General features: G+C 44.3%; 1 protein-coding gene across 2 annotated transcripts in view; it reads left to right on the top strand.

The window, feature by feature from the left end:
• Positions 1-14,888, top strand: part of ATL3 (atlastin GTPase 3) — a 47,342-nt gene that overhangs the window by 17,906 nt on the left and 14,548 nt on the right. For both annotated transcript variants that reach the window (XM_021082904.1, XM_013994185.2), the window contains exons 6-8: positions 8,764-8,820; positions 9,645-9,737; positions 10,597-10,735. In XM_021082904.1, the coding sequence (XP_020938563.1) occupies positions 8,764-8,820; positions 9,645-9,737; positions 10,597-10,735 (289 nt within the window). The remainder of the gene's footprint in view (positions 1-8,763; positions 8,821-9,644; positions 9,738-10,596; positions 10,736-14,888) is intronic.

A 14,888-nucleotide genomic window follows, 5' to 3' on the forward strand; every position in this document is an offset into this window, starting at 1 on the left:
AATGTTACTATGAGCAATTACTTAGACTCCATAATAGGTGGTTCTACACCAGTGCTGTGACTCAGTGGTTGAGAGCTCCTGCTCTGTAAGACGTTTCCATCAAAATTTGAATTTGACACCTTTTCACCTGAAACTTACTCCTTTCTAAGCTCCTTTCTTTCACGGTTATGGGAAAGCCTAATTTGTGTGAGGCAGTGGACCGAGTGCTATCGATGCGGCAGTGTTTGGGGTAGACAGGATCATGGATTTTTAGTCCAGCTGGTGAGCGGGTACATGGGTGATGTGTTAGGACCACTGTGACAGGGTACCACACACGAGTGGCTTAAAACAGTAGGAGTTTATCATCTCACAGTTGGGGAAGCTAGGAGTCAGAAATCCTGTGTGACTGAAACCTGTGGAGCAGAATCCTTTCTTGCCTCTTTGCAGCTTCCAGTGGTTTGTTAGCGATCCTTGGCATTCCTCGGCCTGCAGCTGTAGCACTTCAGTCTCTGACTCTGTCTTCATTTTTTATTTTTATTTTTTGCTTTTTAGGGCCACACCCTAAAAAGGTTCCCAGGCTAGGGGTCTCCTCCCAGCTACAGCTGCTGGCCTGTGCCACAGTCACAGCAACACAGGATCCAAGCCGCATCTGCGACCTGTACCACAGCTCACGGCAATGCTGGATCCTTAACCCACTGAGTGAGGCCAGGGATCGAACCTGCAACCTCATGGTTCCTAGTTGGATTTGTTTCCTCTGTGCCATGATGGGAACTCCCTCTGCCTCTGTCTTCATGTGGCTGTCTTCGCTCTGTGTCTTGTGTCTCTTCATCTTATCGCCTTCTCTTCCCTGTATCTTTGTTATTTTCTTCTTTTTTTTTTTTTTTTTTTTTGTCTTTTTGCTATTTCTTGGGCCGCTCCCTCGGCATATGGAGGTTCCCAGGCTAGGGGTCGAATCGGGGCTGTAGCCACCGGCCTACTCCAGAGCCACAGCAACGTGGGATCCGAGCCGCGTCTGCAACCTACACCACAGCTCACAGCAACGCCGGATCGTTAACCCACTGAGCAAGGGCAGGGATCGAACCCGCAACCTCATGGTTCCTAGTTGGATTCGTTAACCACTGCGCCACAACGGGAACTCCTGTTATTTCTTCTTCTAAGGACACGAGTCATATTGGATGAAGGCCTACCCTAGTGATGTCTTCCTAACTTGATTACATCTGTGAAGACTCTTTATCCAGTGAGGCCACATTTCACAAGTACCAGGGATTAGGACTTCACCTTATTTTGGGGGGACACAATTCAACCCATAAGAGGTGGTAAGGATTATGAGGCGATTGCATAATTCTCCTTTGATACTATTCTTATGCGTTCCCCTATTCTGTGGTTCTTCAAACCCAAGATATGTTTAAGCATGTCTTTTCCAAAATCACTTCAGAACCAAGCATTCCTGAGTCTTTTAATTATGTCCTATTGTAGGGGAGCGGAAAAACCCTTCCCTCATCTCAGGTTCTTGGCTGAAGCAGGGATGGAATGGAAGTGCCTGCTCGAGGAAGAGGATTGGGACAGGTGTGCTTGATGAATGGGAGGGAATGACCCCACGGTTAGTGGCTGGATGGCAGTCAGACGTGGGGGAAGAGGTTATTCTGCAGGATGGCATGAATCCTCAAGGAGTCGGACTTTCTGCAAGACCGAGAATGATCGCTGAGAAGTGATAAAGGGAAGCAGGGAAGTCACCAATCCCACCTTTTTTTTTTTTTTTAATGCCCGCACCTGCAGTATATGAAAGTTCAAGGGCTGGGGACTGAATCCAAGCTGCAGCCATGACCCACCCACACTGTAGCTGCAGCACCTGGGATCCTTTAGCCCACTGCACCAGGCCAGGGATTGAACTCGCATGTCCATGGCGACCAGTCCTTTCTCATTTGATGAGACAGATGATGGTAGATCTAGAAATTGAATAAATAGAAATGTTAAGGAGACAGTAATATTCGTGTATGCCTGGAAATCCATAAGCATCAACTGGAAAACTATTTAGAACTAAAAAAAAAATTAGACACCCATCACAAAGTAAAAATACACAAATCAGTAGGCTTTCCTATTTACCAACATTAACCTGTTTAAAAATGTAATGGAAAACATTTGCTGTAGCAACAAAATATTAAAAAACTTGTAATAAGGAGTTCCCATCATGGCTCAGTGGAAACAAATCTGACTAGCATCCATGAGGACACAGGTTCGATCCCTGGTCTTGCTCAGTGGGTTAAGGATCCAGTGTTGCCATGAGCTGTGGTGTAGGTCGCAGATGCGGCTTGGCTTTGGCATTGCTGTGGCTCTGGCGTAGGCCAGTGGCTACAGCTCTGATTCGACCCCTAGCCTGGGAATGCGGGTGTGGTCCTAAAAAGACAAAAACAAAAACCTAAAACCTTGTAATAAACAATATGGTTCTCCTGTATGAAGCACTTCAACATTGTATGAGGCATATAAAAGACTTAACCATATGCAGGAATATACCTTGCTTCTTCTATGTGTATCTGTATTCTATATGTATCTTGTATATGTGTAGCTAACACATTCATTTCTTACTCTGTGCTAGACACTGTGCAATGTATTATATAAATGTTATCTCATTTGAGACTGAGTAGTATAAAGTTGTTACTTCTTCCCCATTAAACAGAATCATAAAAGTATTCTATTGGGAACTTGACAGAATTGTTCTGAGATTCATTTAGAAAGTTAAATTGTAAAACAGCCAAGAGTATTACAAGGAGTGAGGGAAATAAAAGAAAATTGACCTAGTAAATCTTATAAAGCTGTAATTATAACAACAGGATACTGGTTCAGGAAAAAATAGATTAATGTGCCATATAATTATGATAGAGTGCATTTTCATATATTTCATTCTACTTAAGAATGTATAGGAGTTCCCGTCATGGCGCAGTGGTTAATGAATCCGACTAAGAACCATGAGGTTGCGGGTTCGGTCTCTGCCCTTGCTCAGTGGGTTAAGGATCCGGTGTTGCCGCGAGCTGTGGTGTAGGTCGCAGATGAGGCTCGGATCTGGCATTGCTGTGGCTCTGGCGTAGACTGGCAGCTACAGCTCCAATTAGACCCCCAGCCTGGGAACTTCCATATGCCGTGGGTGTGGCCCTAAAAAGACGAAAAGACAAAAAAAAAAAAAAGAATATATAATTCTATACCGTAAAGGATGGCTCAGTCAATAAATGATGTTAGGGTAGTTGCCTATCTATTTAGAAACGATAGAAATTAGTTCCCTACCTTGTACTGTATACCGAAATAAATTCCAGATGATTATTTTGATGTGAACAAAACCCCATAAGTGGGAAAAAATTGGCCAATATACAATATTCAGGGGGAATTTTCTAAACAAGACCTCAAAGGTAGGAGACAGGAAAAAATGGATAAAGTTGATGCCAGGTATTACCGAAACAGACCTCTGAATATAAGTTTGGTACCTGTTAGGTGCTGGGGTAGAGAGATGCCCAGTTATCAGAGGGCCCAGCATGGAGGGTTGGGAGCTCCTCCTTTCACTGTGCCTTCTTCATGGAGGCTGAAATTAAGCTCTCTAAATCGGTCAGTTGATATCTATCATCGCAATAATGTTTCTCTTTTTAAAAAAATTAATGGTGTATTATGAAGTCAGAAATGACTTCATCCTTTCCAAAAATTGCACACTTTGGATAAGGCTGAAGGCCCCCTCCCCCTCCCCAGGGGTAACCCCAGTGTCTGTCAGTTTTGAATGTATCCTTTCTATTCTTTTCCATGGATGTGTAAACAGGTATATATTCCTATAGAAAATACATGACATGTGACAACAAGCCCTTATACAAACCCTTTGAGGCAACGTGTTTTGGAGTTCAAAATATTTTGGATTTTTAGAAAGATAATATGGTGCACATAGCATGAGGTCTAGGACAGGAGTTGGTATTTGGGTAACACAGTATTTTTGTAGGGAAATGTATGACTAATTATATGAAATAATGAAATAAGATCAGTAAAGCCCGTAAGAAGCCTCATATCAGTTCCAGGAAGACTTTCCTCCAGATGAGTTTGCCGCCTAATGTGGGTTTTTAGAATCCCCCCCCCTTCATTTTTTAAAGTTTTATTGAAGTGTAGTTGCTTTACAGTGTTGCCTCAATTTCTGCCGTACAACAAAGCGATTCAGTTGCACACACATATCCCTTCTTTTTCAGATTCTTTTCCCGTATAGGTTATCGCAGAATATTGAGTGGAGTTCCCTGGGCTGTACGGCAGGTCCCTGTTGACTCTGGAGCTTTTTGGATTTCAGAATTACGGATAGGAAATCATGGTTTTATATAGTTTTTTAGTATGTGTTTTTGTTGTTTATATACAGCATTTCATTTCTATTAGGTCCTTTTTAAACAACGTTTTATTTTTTTAACAAAGGAATCTATATTCATAGTTTAAAACTCAGTCGTATTATAATGTTCATCATGAACCTCCTTCCTCAGAAGTACCCACTGTACTAGTTTTGTGTCCTCTTGCTATTCGCATCTTCTGCTCTAAAGGACTTGCTTATGTTGCTCCTCCTAGATTTTAAAAAATGAAGTATTAATTACTTCTTATGTAAAATTAGGATTTAGCTCTTTTGGGAGTTCTGGTCGTGACTCAGCAGAAACGAATCTGACTAGTATCCATGAGGTCGCATCCTTGGCCTTGCTCAGTGGGTTAAGAATCTGGCTTTGCCGTGCGCTTTGGTGTGGATCACAGATGCGGCTCGGATCTGCTGTGGCTGTGGCTGTGGCTGGTGGCTACAGCTCCAATTCAGCCCCTAGTCTGGGAACCTCCATATGCCGTGGGTATGGCCCTAAAAAAAAAAAAAAAAAAGGGATTTGCTCTTTTGCTCTTTTTACCACTCCCCTACCCCTCAGTCTCCTTCCTCTCACTAGCCATGTCACCATTGGTTAAAAAAGTCACCTTTGGTTAAAAAAGTATTTGTATTTGCCTTACCGTGTGTGGATATATGCCTATGTTCTTTATAACTGACCTGGGAACCCTGTCCTAAAAGTAGTTACCTTTGTTACTTTTCTCCTTAGTTTAGTGTTCTATGTACTTAACCACTAATGCATCCTCCAAAGATGGACTCCAAAATCTCTCAATTTGGTCTTATTACTTTAGGTTCTGTTCTGTTTTTCCTTGGGGAAGCATGACTCCTGGTCCTGTATTATCTTCCTCTAGTTTGCTATGCCTCTTTTAGGCCTGGGGCATAGCCATCATCTTGGCAATTTCTTTCCTTTTTTTTTAAAAAAAAAATATTTTTAGGTAGTTCCTGTCGTGGCGCAGTGGTTAACGAATCTGACTAGGAACCATGAGGTTGCAGGTTCGGTCCCTGCCCTTGCTCAGTGGGTTAACGATCCGGCGTTGCCGTGAGCTGTGGTGTAGGTTGCAGACGTAGCTCGGATCCAGCGTTGCTGTGGCTATGGCGTAGGCCGGTGGCTACAGCTCTGATTCGACCCCTAGCCTGGGAACCTCCATATGCCGCGGGAGCAGCCCAAGAAATAGCAACAACAACAAAAGACAAAAAAAAAAAAAATTTTTTAGGAGTTCCCATTGTGGCTTAGTGGTTACGTGCCCCTCTCATATCCATGAGGACACAGGTTCGATCCCTGGCCTCTCTCAGTGGGTTAAGGATCCAGCGTTGCCCTGAGCTGTGGCGTAGAAAACAAAAAAGAGCTCTCGGAAATTAAAACTATGACAGCAAAAATGGAAAATTCAGTAGAGGAGGAGTTAGAAGATACACTGGAGAAAATTTCTTTAACAGGTTGAATGAAAAGGCAAGCAGTAGGAGTTCCCTTGTGGTGTAAAGGGTTAAGGATCCACTGGTGTCACTATAGTGGCTTGGGTTACTACTGTGGCTCGGGTTCAGCCCCTGGCCCAGCAATTTGCACATGCCATAGGTGTGGCCAAAAAGAGAAAACAAGACAAAGAGTAGAAGTCAGTAGTGGGGAGGCAGTGGGCCAGGGAGAGAACAGAGGAGGAGAGAGAGAGGCTGGTGGAGAGAGAAGGGAGAAGCGGGGGAGGGAGAGTGGGGGCACAGAGAAATAGGAGAATTTGAGATCAATTGAGGAGAGGTTTTACATGTTAATAACAGGCATTTTAGGAGTTCCTGTCGTGGCTCAGCGGAAACGAATCTGACTGGGAACCATGAGGTTGCGGGTTTGATCTCTGGCCTCGCTCAGTGGGTTAAGGATCAGGCATTGCTGTGGCTGTGGTGTAGACCAGCAGCTACAGCTCCGATTAGACCCCTGGCCTGGGAACCTCCACATGCCACGGTGTGGTCCTCAAAAGACCAAAAAAAAAAAAAAAAAAAAAAAAAAGTCATTTTAATAAAATAGAACACAGGAATTGCCTTGTGGTATAGTGGGTTAAGGATCTGGCATCTGTCACTGCAGCCCTTTGGGTTGCTGCGGTGGCGCTGGTTTGATCCCCAGCCCGGGAATTTCCACATATCACAGGCATGGCCAAAAAAAAAAACAAATTAAAAAATCCAAAAGAGAACAAAGACGATGGAGGGAAAGAAATTATAAGAGGGCATCATATAAAATGATGTTCTCAAATTGCAGGACATGAGTTTTTTGTCTTTCTTGCTAGAAGCCTTTCTCAAAGGTGTGGTGGTGCTTGGTCATCTGTGTGTAAGAATGAGTCACTGAAAATCTGAGAGCTTTTGCTAAGAGAGTGGGCTTTGTGCATTCGTTTGGATTACTCTGGGGATGATTGGAAAATATTATTTAGTTAGTTATTTCAGCCCCTAAATGTTTCTCCTTGCAGACTCTTATTTTTGGGCTGTCAGTTTCCTCAGAAACAACTTCTTTTTCATTTTTTTATCCTTTAGGGCTGTACCTGCGGCATATGGAGGTTCCCAGGCGAGGGGTCGAATCGGAGCTGTAGCCACCGGCCTCCGCCAGAGCCACAGCAACTCCAGATCCTTAACCCCACTGAGCAAGACCAGGAATAGAACCCGAAACCTCACAGTTCCAAGTCGGATTCGTGTCCGCTGCACCACAACGGGAACTCCCCCAGAAACTTCTTTCATCTCCGGTCTGGGTGGGTGGAGGCCTGCTGTGGCTCCAGCAGGGTCAGCGCCCTGAGGAGTCTCACTGTTCTGCACGTAGACTTTGGGTTATGTGCCTGTTTGCAGTAAGCTAGGGCAGGCACTCGCCTCTCAGCTGACTTTGGTATCCAAGTCTAGATTCTTTGTGGTTTATGCTCCAGGTCGTTCACTCCCATCTTCTGTGGAGGCAGGAGAAGACTGGAGCTGGGGGAGGGGACAGGGTCTCTTCCCTCCAGAGACTTCCGCCCTCTTCCTTAGTTATCAGCCCCGCTCCCTCACCCCCTCCCTCCCTCAGGGTGACTGGTGCTTCTGACTTGTCAGCCTTCCCGGGATTCTGCTGAGAGACTCTGCTTATCTCTTATTGCCCCTGCCTCAGATGTGTCTTAGCTGGGCAGGAAAAGCCAAAACCTGAGACAGTTCTCATTTGTCTGTTTTCCTTCCAGAGTGTTTTTGATAACTCTTCTCTGTCATATTACTTCTCATCCCTTTTGTCCCGTGAGTGTATAACTTTTTAAAAAATAACACTGGAGTTCCTATCGTGGCTCAGTGGGTAAGAATCTGACTAGGAACCATGAGGTTGTGGATTCGATCCCTGGCCTTGCTCAATGGGTTAAGGATCCGGCGTTGCCGTGAGCTGTGGTGTAGGTCATAGATGCGGCTCGGATCCTGCGTTGCTGTGGCTGTGGCATAGGCTGGCGGCTGCAGCTCTGATTAGACCCCCCAGCCTGGGAACCTCCATATGCCGTGGGTGCAGCCCTGGAAAAGACAAAAAAAAAAAAAGACAAGTCAGGGTATAATCATGTTAGATAGTGAGACAGGTGTAGGAGAAAATTAAAAAGAGACACAGGTCGTGAACTTGTGTGGAGAGTTGTAATCTTTTCAGGAAGGGGCTGTGGAAGGCTTCTCTGAGGAGTCATCAGAGTGAAGACCTTAAGAAGTGAGGGAGCTGAGGGAGTTCCCATTGTGTCGCAGTGGAAATGAATCCGACTAGCATCCATGGGGATGCAGGTTCGATCCCTGGCCTCGCTCAATTGGCGTGTCAGGGATCCAGCATTGCTGTGGCTGTGGTGTAGGCTGGCAGCTATAGCTGACTTGACTCCTAGCCTGGAAACTTTCATGTCTTGGGTTCGGCCCTAAAAAAGATAAAAAAGAAATGAGGGAGCTGATTGTGCAGTTGTTGGAAGAACATCACAGGCAGAAGGAGATGGTAGGACGACAGACTTGAGGCCGCAGTCGCCGTCATGTTTGAGGCACATCAGGGCGGGCCAGTGTGGGGACTGGCGGGACTACAGGGACGGGCGTTTATACTGAGTGAGGCTGGAGGGTTGAGCAGAGGCGGGATGTGCTCTGACTAACCTTATTTGTACCAGAGCCACCGTGGCTGCTGTATTGAGAATAGTCTGTGGGGGGCGAGGGCTGACCCAGGGGCCCGGTTAACGGTTGGAATATTCTGAGCCACATGGAAGTTGTGAGTGGCTGGATTTGGGGTTTGCTAGTGAGTTGGAATGAGGAATGCGTGAGAGAGGAATAGCCACGATTATTTTAAGGTTCATGACTCCTGCGGGCTTTTGAAATGTAGACCTTTGGTCTCATAAAAGTAATATTTCGTCTATTCAATGAATTCCTTGCTAAAGAATAGCCATAGAAATACTTTATGTAATGTTTTCACAAACCATAACTCTTCTTTTTTAAAGCTCTTCACAGAATATGGTCGTCTAGCGATGGATGAAATTTTCCAAAAGCCCTTCCAGGTAAAACGTTAACTATAAACTCAAGTCACGTCTTTGTTTTAGTTGAGAGATGAGAAGACTGCAGTCCACCAGCTAAATCTGGCCAGCTGCCTGTTTTTATATGACCTGTGAATTAGGAATGGATTTTTTTTAAAAATATTTTTAAATGGTTGGAAAAAAATCAAAAGAGGAATAACATTTCATGATAAGTACATTATCTGAAATTTGAATGTCAGCATCCACAGTGAAAGTTTTACTGGAACACAGTTCTAGCGCTCATCTGTATCGTCCATGGCTTCCGCTTGCTACAGCAGCCTGAAGTATTTACTTTCTGGGCCTTTACAGAAAAAAATCCACCTTACCCCTGCTTTATCTACCTATTTTATGAGGGTGAGAATGCACAGGAGCCTCAGTAAGATTAGAGAGTCTCTATTATTATTTATTTTAGTTTCCTTTTCCTTTCTAACATAGCAAGTAGATCTGATTTTATGATCGAATGGTGCCATGTTTTTTTTTTTTTTTTCCTTGTCCTTCACCACCTTCCTCCTACTTGCCTTGAGAACAGAGCCTGAAGTTTAACGTTTTCTCATCGTCTGTTCTGATCGGTCTCTTCCTATTGACCCATGAGAACAGAACTATCGGATGGGATATATGGACCTCATGCGGCTTATGCATGTCCTTCTAATGTTTGTAAGGTTTCTAAGACATCACAGGGTAGATAAATCATTTCCTTGTCCCTTTGAAGAAACTGGCATTGTGCAAAAAAAAAAAAAAAAATTTCGATGGTTATTTTGAAAATGCAGTTATGCAGTATTACAGTAATGTTCTGTTTGTTTCCTAAATAGACACTGATGTTTTTGGTTCGAGACTGGAGTTTCCCTTATGAATACAACTATGGACTACAAGGAGGAATGTCATTTTTGGAGAAGCGTCTACAGGTAAGTAGACATATAATCTTCTGGAATCACCACAGTGGTGCAGTGAGTTAAGGATCTGGCATTGTCTCTGCATTGGCACAGGTGTGATCCCATCCCTGGCCTGGTGCACTGGGTTAAGGATCTGGGGTTGCTGCAGCTGTGGCATGGGTGGCAGCTGTGGCTTGGATTCCCTGACCCAGGAACTTCCATGAGATATGTGTTTAGCCAAAAAAAAAAAAAAAAAAAACCAAAAAGAGAATCTTCTGAGGAATTTTTTTCATTTGCCTTTAGCTATTATATTTAAAGCAGGTTATGGAAAATTATATTGTATGTTAAACACTTAAGAATATTAGCACAAATGGATATCATGGTAAGATTAGCACCCACTGATGTTACCTAGGGTAAGAATAACTCAGGGATTCGTGAGAAGAGCCTTGGGCAAAAGCCCAAGCTTTGATTGCAATTTCCATTTCACCTTTAACAGGTTACTGTTTATGTGCCTCTTGGTTTTGGTGTGGATATAAACAGGCTTAGCCTGTTCCCCACACTTAAAACACAGGAGTCCTTTGTCAGTCACTGCTAACTGTTCTGATCCTCCTTCACACCCACAAACTTTCCCTTGTTCTTCCTGGGTCTTGTGCAATACTCCTTTTTTAAGAAATTCTTTGGTACCTGTTCTTTGGTGATTCTAGGAGCCAAGCCACAGTGCATCAGATTTATGCGTTTATTGCTTCTTAGGGTCCTGGGCTTTCTCACTGGACAGCATCTAGCCTCTGTGATTCATTAGAGTTAGGAGGTCTGCTTTCCTTTGTCCTATGCTAGTGGTGCCTGGTGAAGAAAAACAAATGGTCTTTTGTAAATTGTTGGCCGTTATTGGCAGGTGAAAGAACATCAACATGAAGAAATTCAGAACGTCCGAAATCACATTCACTCCTGTTTCTCCAGTGTCACCTGTTTCCTCCTCCCACATCCAGGACTCCGGGTGGCCACAAGCCCTGACTTTGACGGCAAATTGAAAGGTGTGTTACAAGTGATGTTATTTTAGACATGTGATGTCATCCTTGGGATTAAATAGTGACCAGAAAATATCGAGTATGAATAGGAAATGCTAAAGAGAACGAGTGTGTTCTCTTAGAAAGAATTTAGAGTCTTGTTCAGTTTTTGCTCCTGCCTTACTGTGACCATCAGAATTAGTTTACTTTAGTTTCTCCCTTTGATGTGGTTGTGGTAATACCCATTAATGATCTTTCCAAGAGAATCGTGACAATTAATTGGTTTATGAGAGATAAAGGGGCTAAATAAAGGAGGACTTAACATTCGTCATTTTATTTTATTTATTTTTTTTGTCTTTTTGCTATTTCTTGGGCCGCTCCCGCAGCATATGGAGGTTCCCAGGCTAGGGGTCCAATCGGAGCTGTAGCCACCGGCCTACGCCAGAGCCACAGCAACGCAGGATCCGAGCCGCGTCTGCAACCTACCCCACAGCTCACAGCAACGCCGGATCGTTAACCCACTGAGCAAGGGCAGGGACTGAACCCGCAACCTCATGGTTCCTAGTCGGATTCGTTAACCACTGCGCTACGACGGGAACTCCACATTCGTCATTTTATGAAGTAAAACTAAATCCCCAAACAGAGGTCGTAGGATGCATAGCATGGCTGTCATTTTCATCATAATTTGATACTGTCGCAAAACCTGGTGCTGAGTCATGTGTTGAGGTCAGAAAGTGCTGAGTAGACGGTGGCCCGGTGAAATCAGAGGGGGGACTCTGGGGTTCCGTTGTCTTACTTACTGAGACCTTGAGTCATTTAATGGCTGGTCCTCAGTTTGCACATATGTTAAACGAAGCCCTTTGGTTATAAACCTATCTGAGCTTCTGAGGTTTCCAGTAAAGTAGAAATAATAGTAGTTGCCATGTTTAGAGGCCCAGCTCTGTTCCCATCTGTCAGTCTCTTTTGCTTGAACAAAACACCATGGACTGGGTAGTTTATAAACAACAGACGTTTATTTTTCACAGTTCTGGAGGCTGGAAATCCAGGATCCCAGGGCCAGCATGGTCGGGTGAGGGTCACTTTCTGGTCTCAAGACTCTTGGCTGTATCCTCATATAGTGCAAGGGGCCGGCAGTGCTGTAGGATCTCTTTCATAAGAGCACTAATCCCATTCTTGGGGGCTCCACCTTCATGACCTAATCACCTCCCGAAGTCCCCACCTACCAATGCCATCACCTTTAGGGTTTGGGATTTGTGTGTGTGTGTGTTTGCCTTTTCTAGGGCTGCTCCCTCGGCATATGGAGGTTCCCAGGCTAGGGGTTGAATTGGAGCTGTAGCTGTCGGCCTACGTCAGAGCCACAGCAACTCCAGATCCGAGCCGTGTCCGCAACCTACACCACAGCTCACGGCAACGCCAGATCCTTAACCCACTGAGCGAGGCCAGGGATCGAACCCGCCACCTCATGGTTCCTAGTCAGATTCGTTAACCACTGAGCCATGACGGGAACTTTTTGACGTATGAGCCTTGGGAGGACGCACACATTCAGACCATGGCACCAGCACTATGCTCGTTTCTTTCATATTTGATGCTCCTAGTAATTCCAGGGAGTAGATACCTCTTTTATCTTAAAAATGAATAAACTGGCTTAGGAAAGTTAAGTAACTTGGGCAGAGGTTCACATTCAGATCCTTCTTGCCTCAAAGCCATACTGTGCTGAAATAGAACTTCTGTTATGCTGGGAAGTCATTTAGTGGCTATATACTGTTAAGTTTCTGGGAGAATTTGCCGTTTGAAGTGGAAATTTTTTATAGCTTCATAGTAAACATAAAATGCATCATTTTCAATTTATTTGACTCAGTTGAGGAAGAAAGTTAATATACCTGTTCCAATTTAGGATTTACATTCCTGCTGGTCTTAATGTTGCAGAAGAAACCAAGTTTGAGAGACTCCCCTACCATCTTCTTTTTATTTTTTAAAATTTTGGCCACCCTGCAGCATATGGAGCTCCCGGGCCAGGGATCAGATCCAAGCTGCAGTCTTAACCTAAGTCACAGCTATGGCAACACCGGATCCTTAGCCCACTGTGCCCGGCTTGGGATCGAACCTGCGTCCCAGTGCCCCTAAGATGCCTCCGATGCTGTTGCACTACAGTGGGAACTCCTCCCTTACCTTCTGTTTGTCACTTGTATGCTATTTTTATGTGGTTGACAGCTTTCCTGAGCAGGAAACTTCCAAAGCCTATGAGTTAGCAGTTCAAAAATCCAAGGTTGGGGCCTGACTTTGGAGGTTTCTAAAGTTCTGTAACCCTGATTTTTGAAATTTCCTCTCATTTTTGGGGTATGCACATTCTTTTAGTTTCCTAGAACTGCTGTACCAAAGTGCCACAAACTGGGTGGCTTAAGAAAAGAAATTTATTCCCTAACTTTTCAGGAGACCAGAATTCTGAAATCAGGATGGTGGCAGGGTGGGTTCCTTCTGGAGGCTCTAGGGAATCTATCCTCTGCTTCTCTGGTGGTGGAGCTGGCAGTCCTTAGCATTCCTTGGCTTCTAGTTTCATCACTCCAGTTTCTGACTCTGAGGTCACATGGCCACCTTCTCTGTGTGTTCTCTCTTCTTGTAAGGACACCACTCTTTGAATGAGGTCCCACTCTAATCCAGTGTAATCTCAAATAATTACATCTGTGAAGGCTCTACTTTTTTTTTTTTTTTTTTTTTTTTGTCTTTTTGCCTTTTCTAGGGCCGCTCCCGTGGTATGTGGAGGTTCCCAGGCTAGGGGTCGAATCGGAGTTGTAGTCGCCGGCCTACGCCAGAGCCACAGCAACGCGGGATCCGAGCCTTGTCTGCAACCTACACCACAGCTCACGGCAACGCTGGATCCTTAACCCACTGAGCAAGGGCAGGGATCGAACCTGCAACCTCATGGTTCCTAGTCGGATTCGTTAACCACTGCGCCACCAAGGGAACTCCTAAAGGCTCTACTTTTAAATAAGGTCACATTTTGAGATTTCAGGTGGCCGTGCATATTAGCGGGAAGACACTGTTCACACCACAGATATATTTTCAGATATGAATGGTTTATCATTGAATATTGTGTGCTCAGTTTCATATTTATAAAATAGAGAACAATTCTGTATAAGCAACCTTTAGTCTCATAGTTATGCACTATGTTTCCCCTTGTCCATGACTGAATATAAAATACATTTGTGTGTATATTTAACTTTGTATAATAGAGACATCTAAATACGTTTAATGAACTCAAGCAGAGTGTATCATTTGACTGAGAAACTGGGATTTTAAAATATTTGTGTGGGAGTTATGCACTATGTTTCCCCTTGTCCATGACTGAATATAAAATACATTTGTGTGTATATTTAACTTTGTATAATAGAGACATCTAAATACGTTTAATGAACTCAAGCAGAGTGTATCATTTGACTGAGAAACTGGGATTTTAAAATATTTGTGTGGGAGTTCCCGTCGTGGCGCAGTGGTTAACGAATCCGACTAGGAACCATGAGGTTGCGGGTTCGGTCCCTGCCCTTGCTCAGTGGGTTGACGATCCGGCGTTGCCTTGAGCTGTGGTGTAGGTTGCAGACGAGGCTCGGATCCCGCGTTGCTGTGGCTCTGGCGTAGGCCAGTGGCTACAGCTCCGATTCAACCCCTAGCCTGGGAACCTCCATATGCCGAGGGAGCGGCCCAAGAAATAGCAACAACAACAACAACAACAACAACAAAAAGACAAAAAGACAAAAAATAAAAAAAATAAAAAAAAAATATTTGTGTGGAGATATACCAGGCAAGGAGGAGTCCATTTATGTATTGCCCAAAGACTTGGATGTCACCAGGCTATGTGTCACCCAAAGTTACATTATTGGATCATCTGGTTATGTGGCTTACTGAATGTCAGCCCTGACATCTATAAGGACATTAAAACCATACTGGGTATAATTTGACTTCTTGGATGTAGAAAGTACTTTGGTGTCTTTCAGTGCTTCAATATGGTTGTTATGAGCAATTGTCTTTTTTTTTTTTTTTTTTTTTTTTGGGTCTTTTTGCTTTTTCTAGGGCTGCTCCTGCGGCATATGGAGATGCCAGGCTAGGGGTCTAATCAGAGCCGTAGCCACCGGCCTGCACCAGAGCCACAGCAATGAGGGATCCGAGCCCCGTCTGCAACCTACAC

The sequence above is a fragment of the Sus scrofa genome, chromosome 2, assembly GCF_000003025.6.
Source record: "Sus scrofa isolate TJ Tabasco breed Duroc chromosome 2, Sscrofa11.1, whole genome shotgun sequence".
Taxonomy (NCBI): Eukaryota; Metazoa; Chordata; class Mammalia; order Artiodactyla; family Suidae; genus Sus; species Sus scrofa.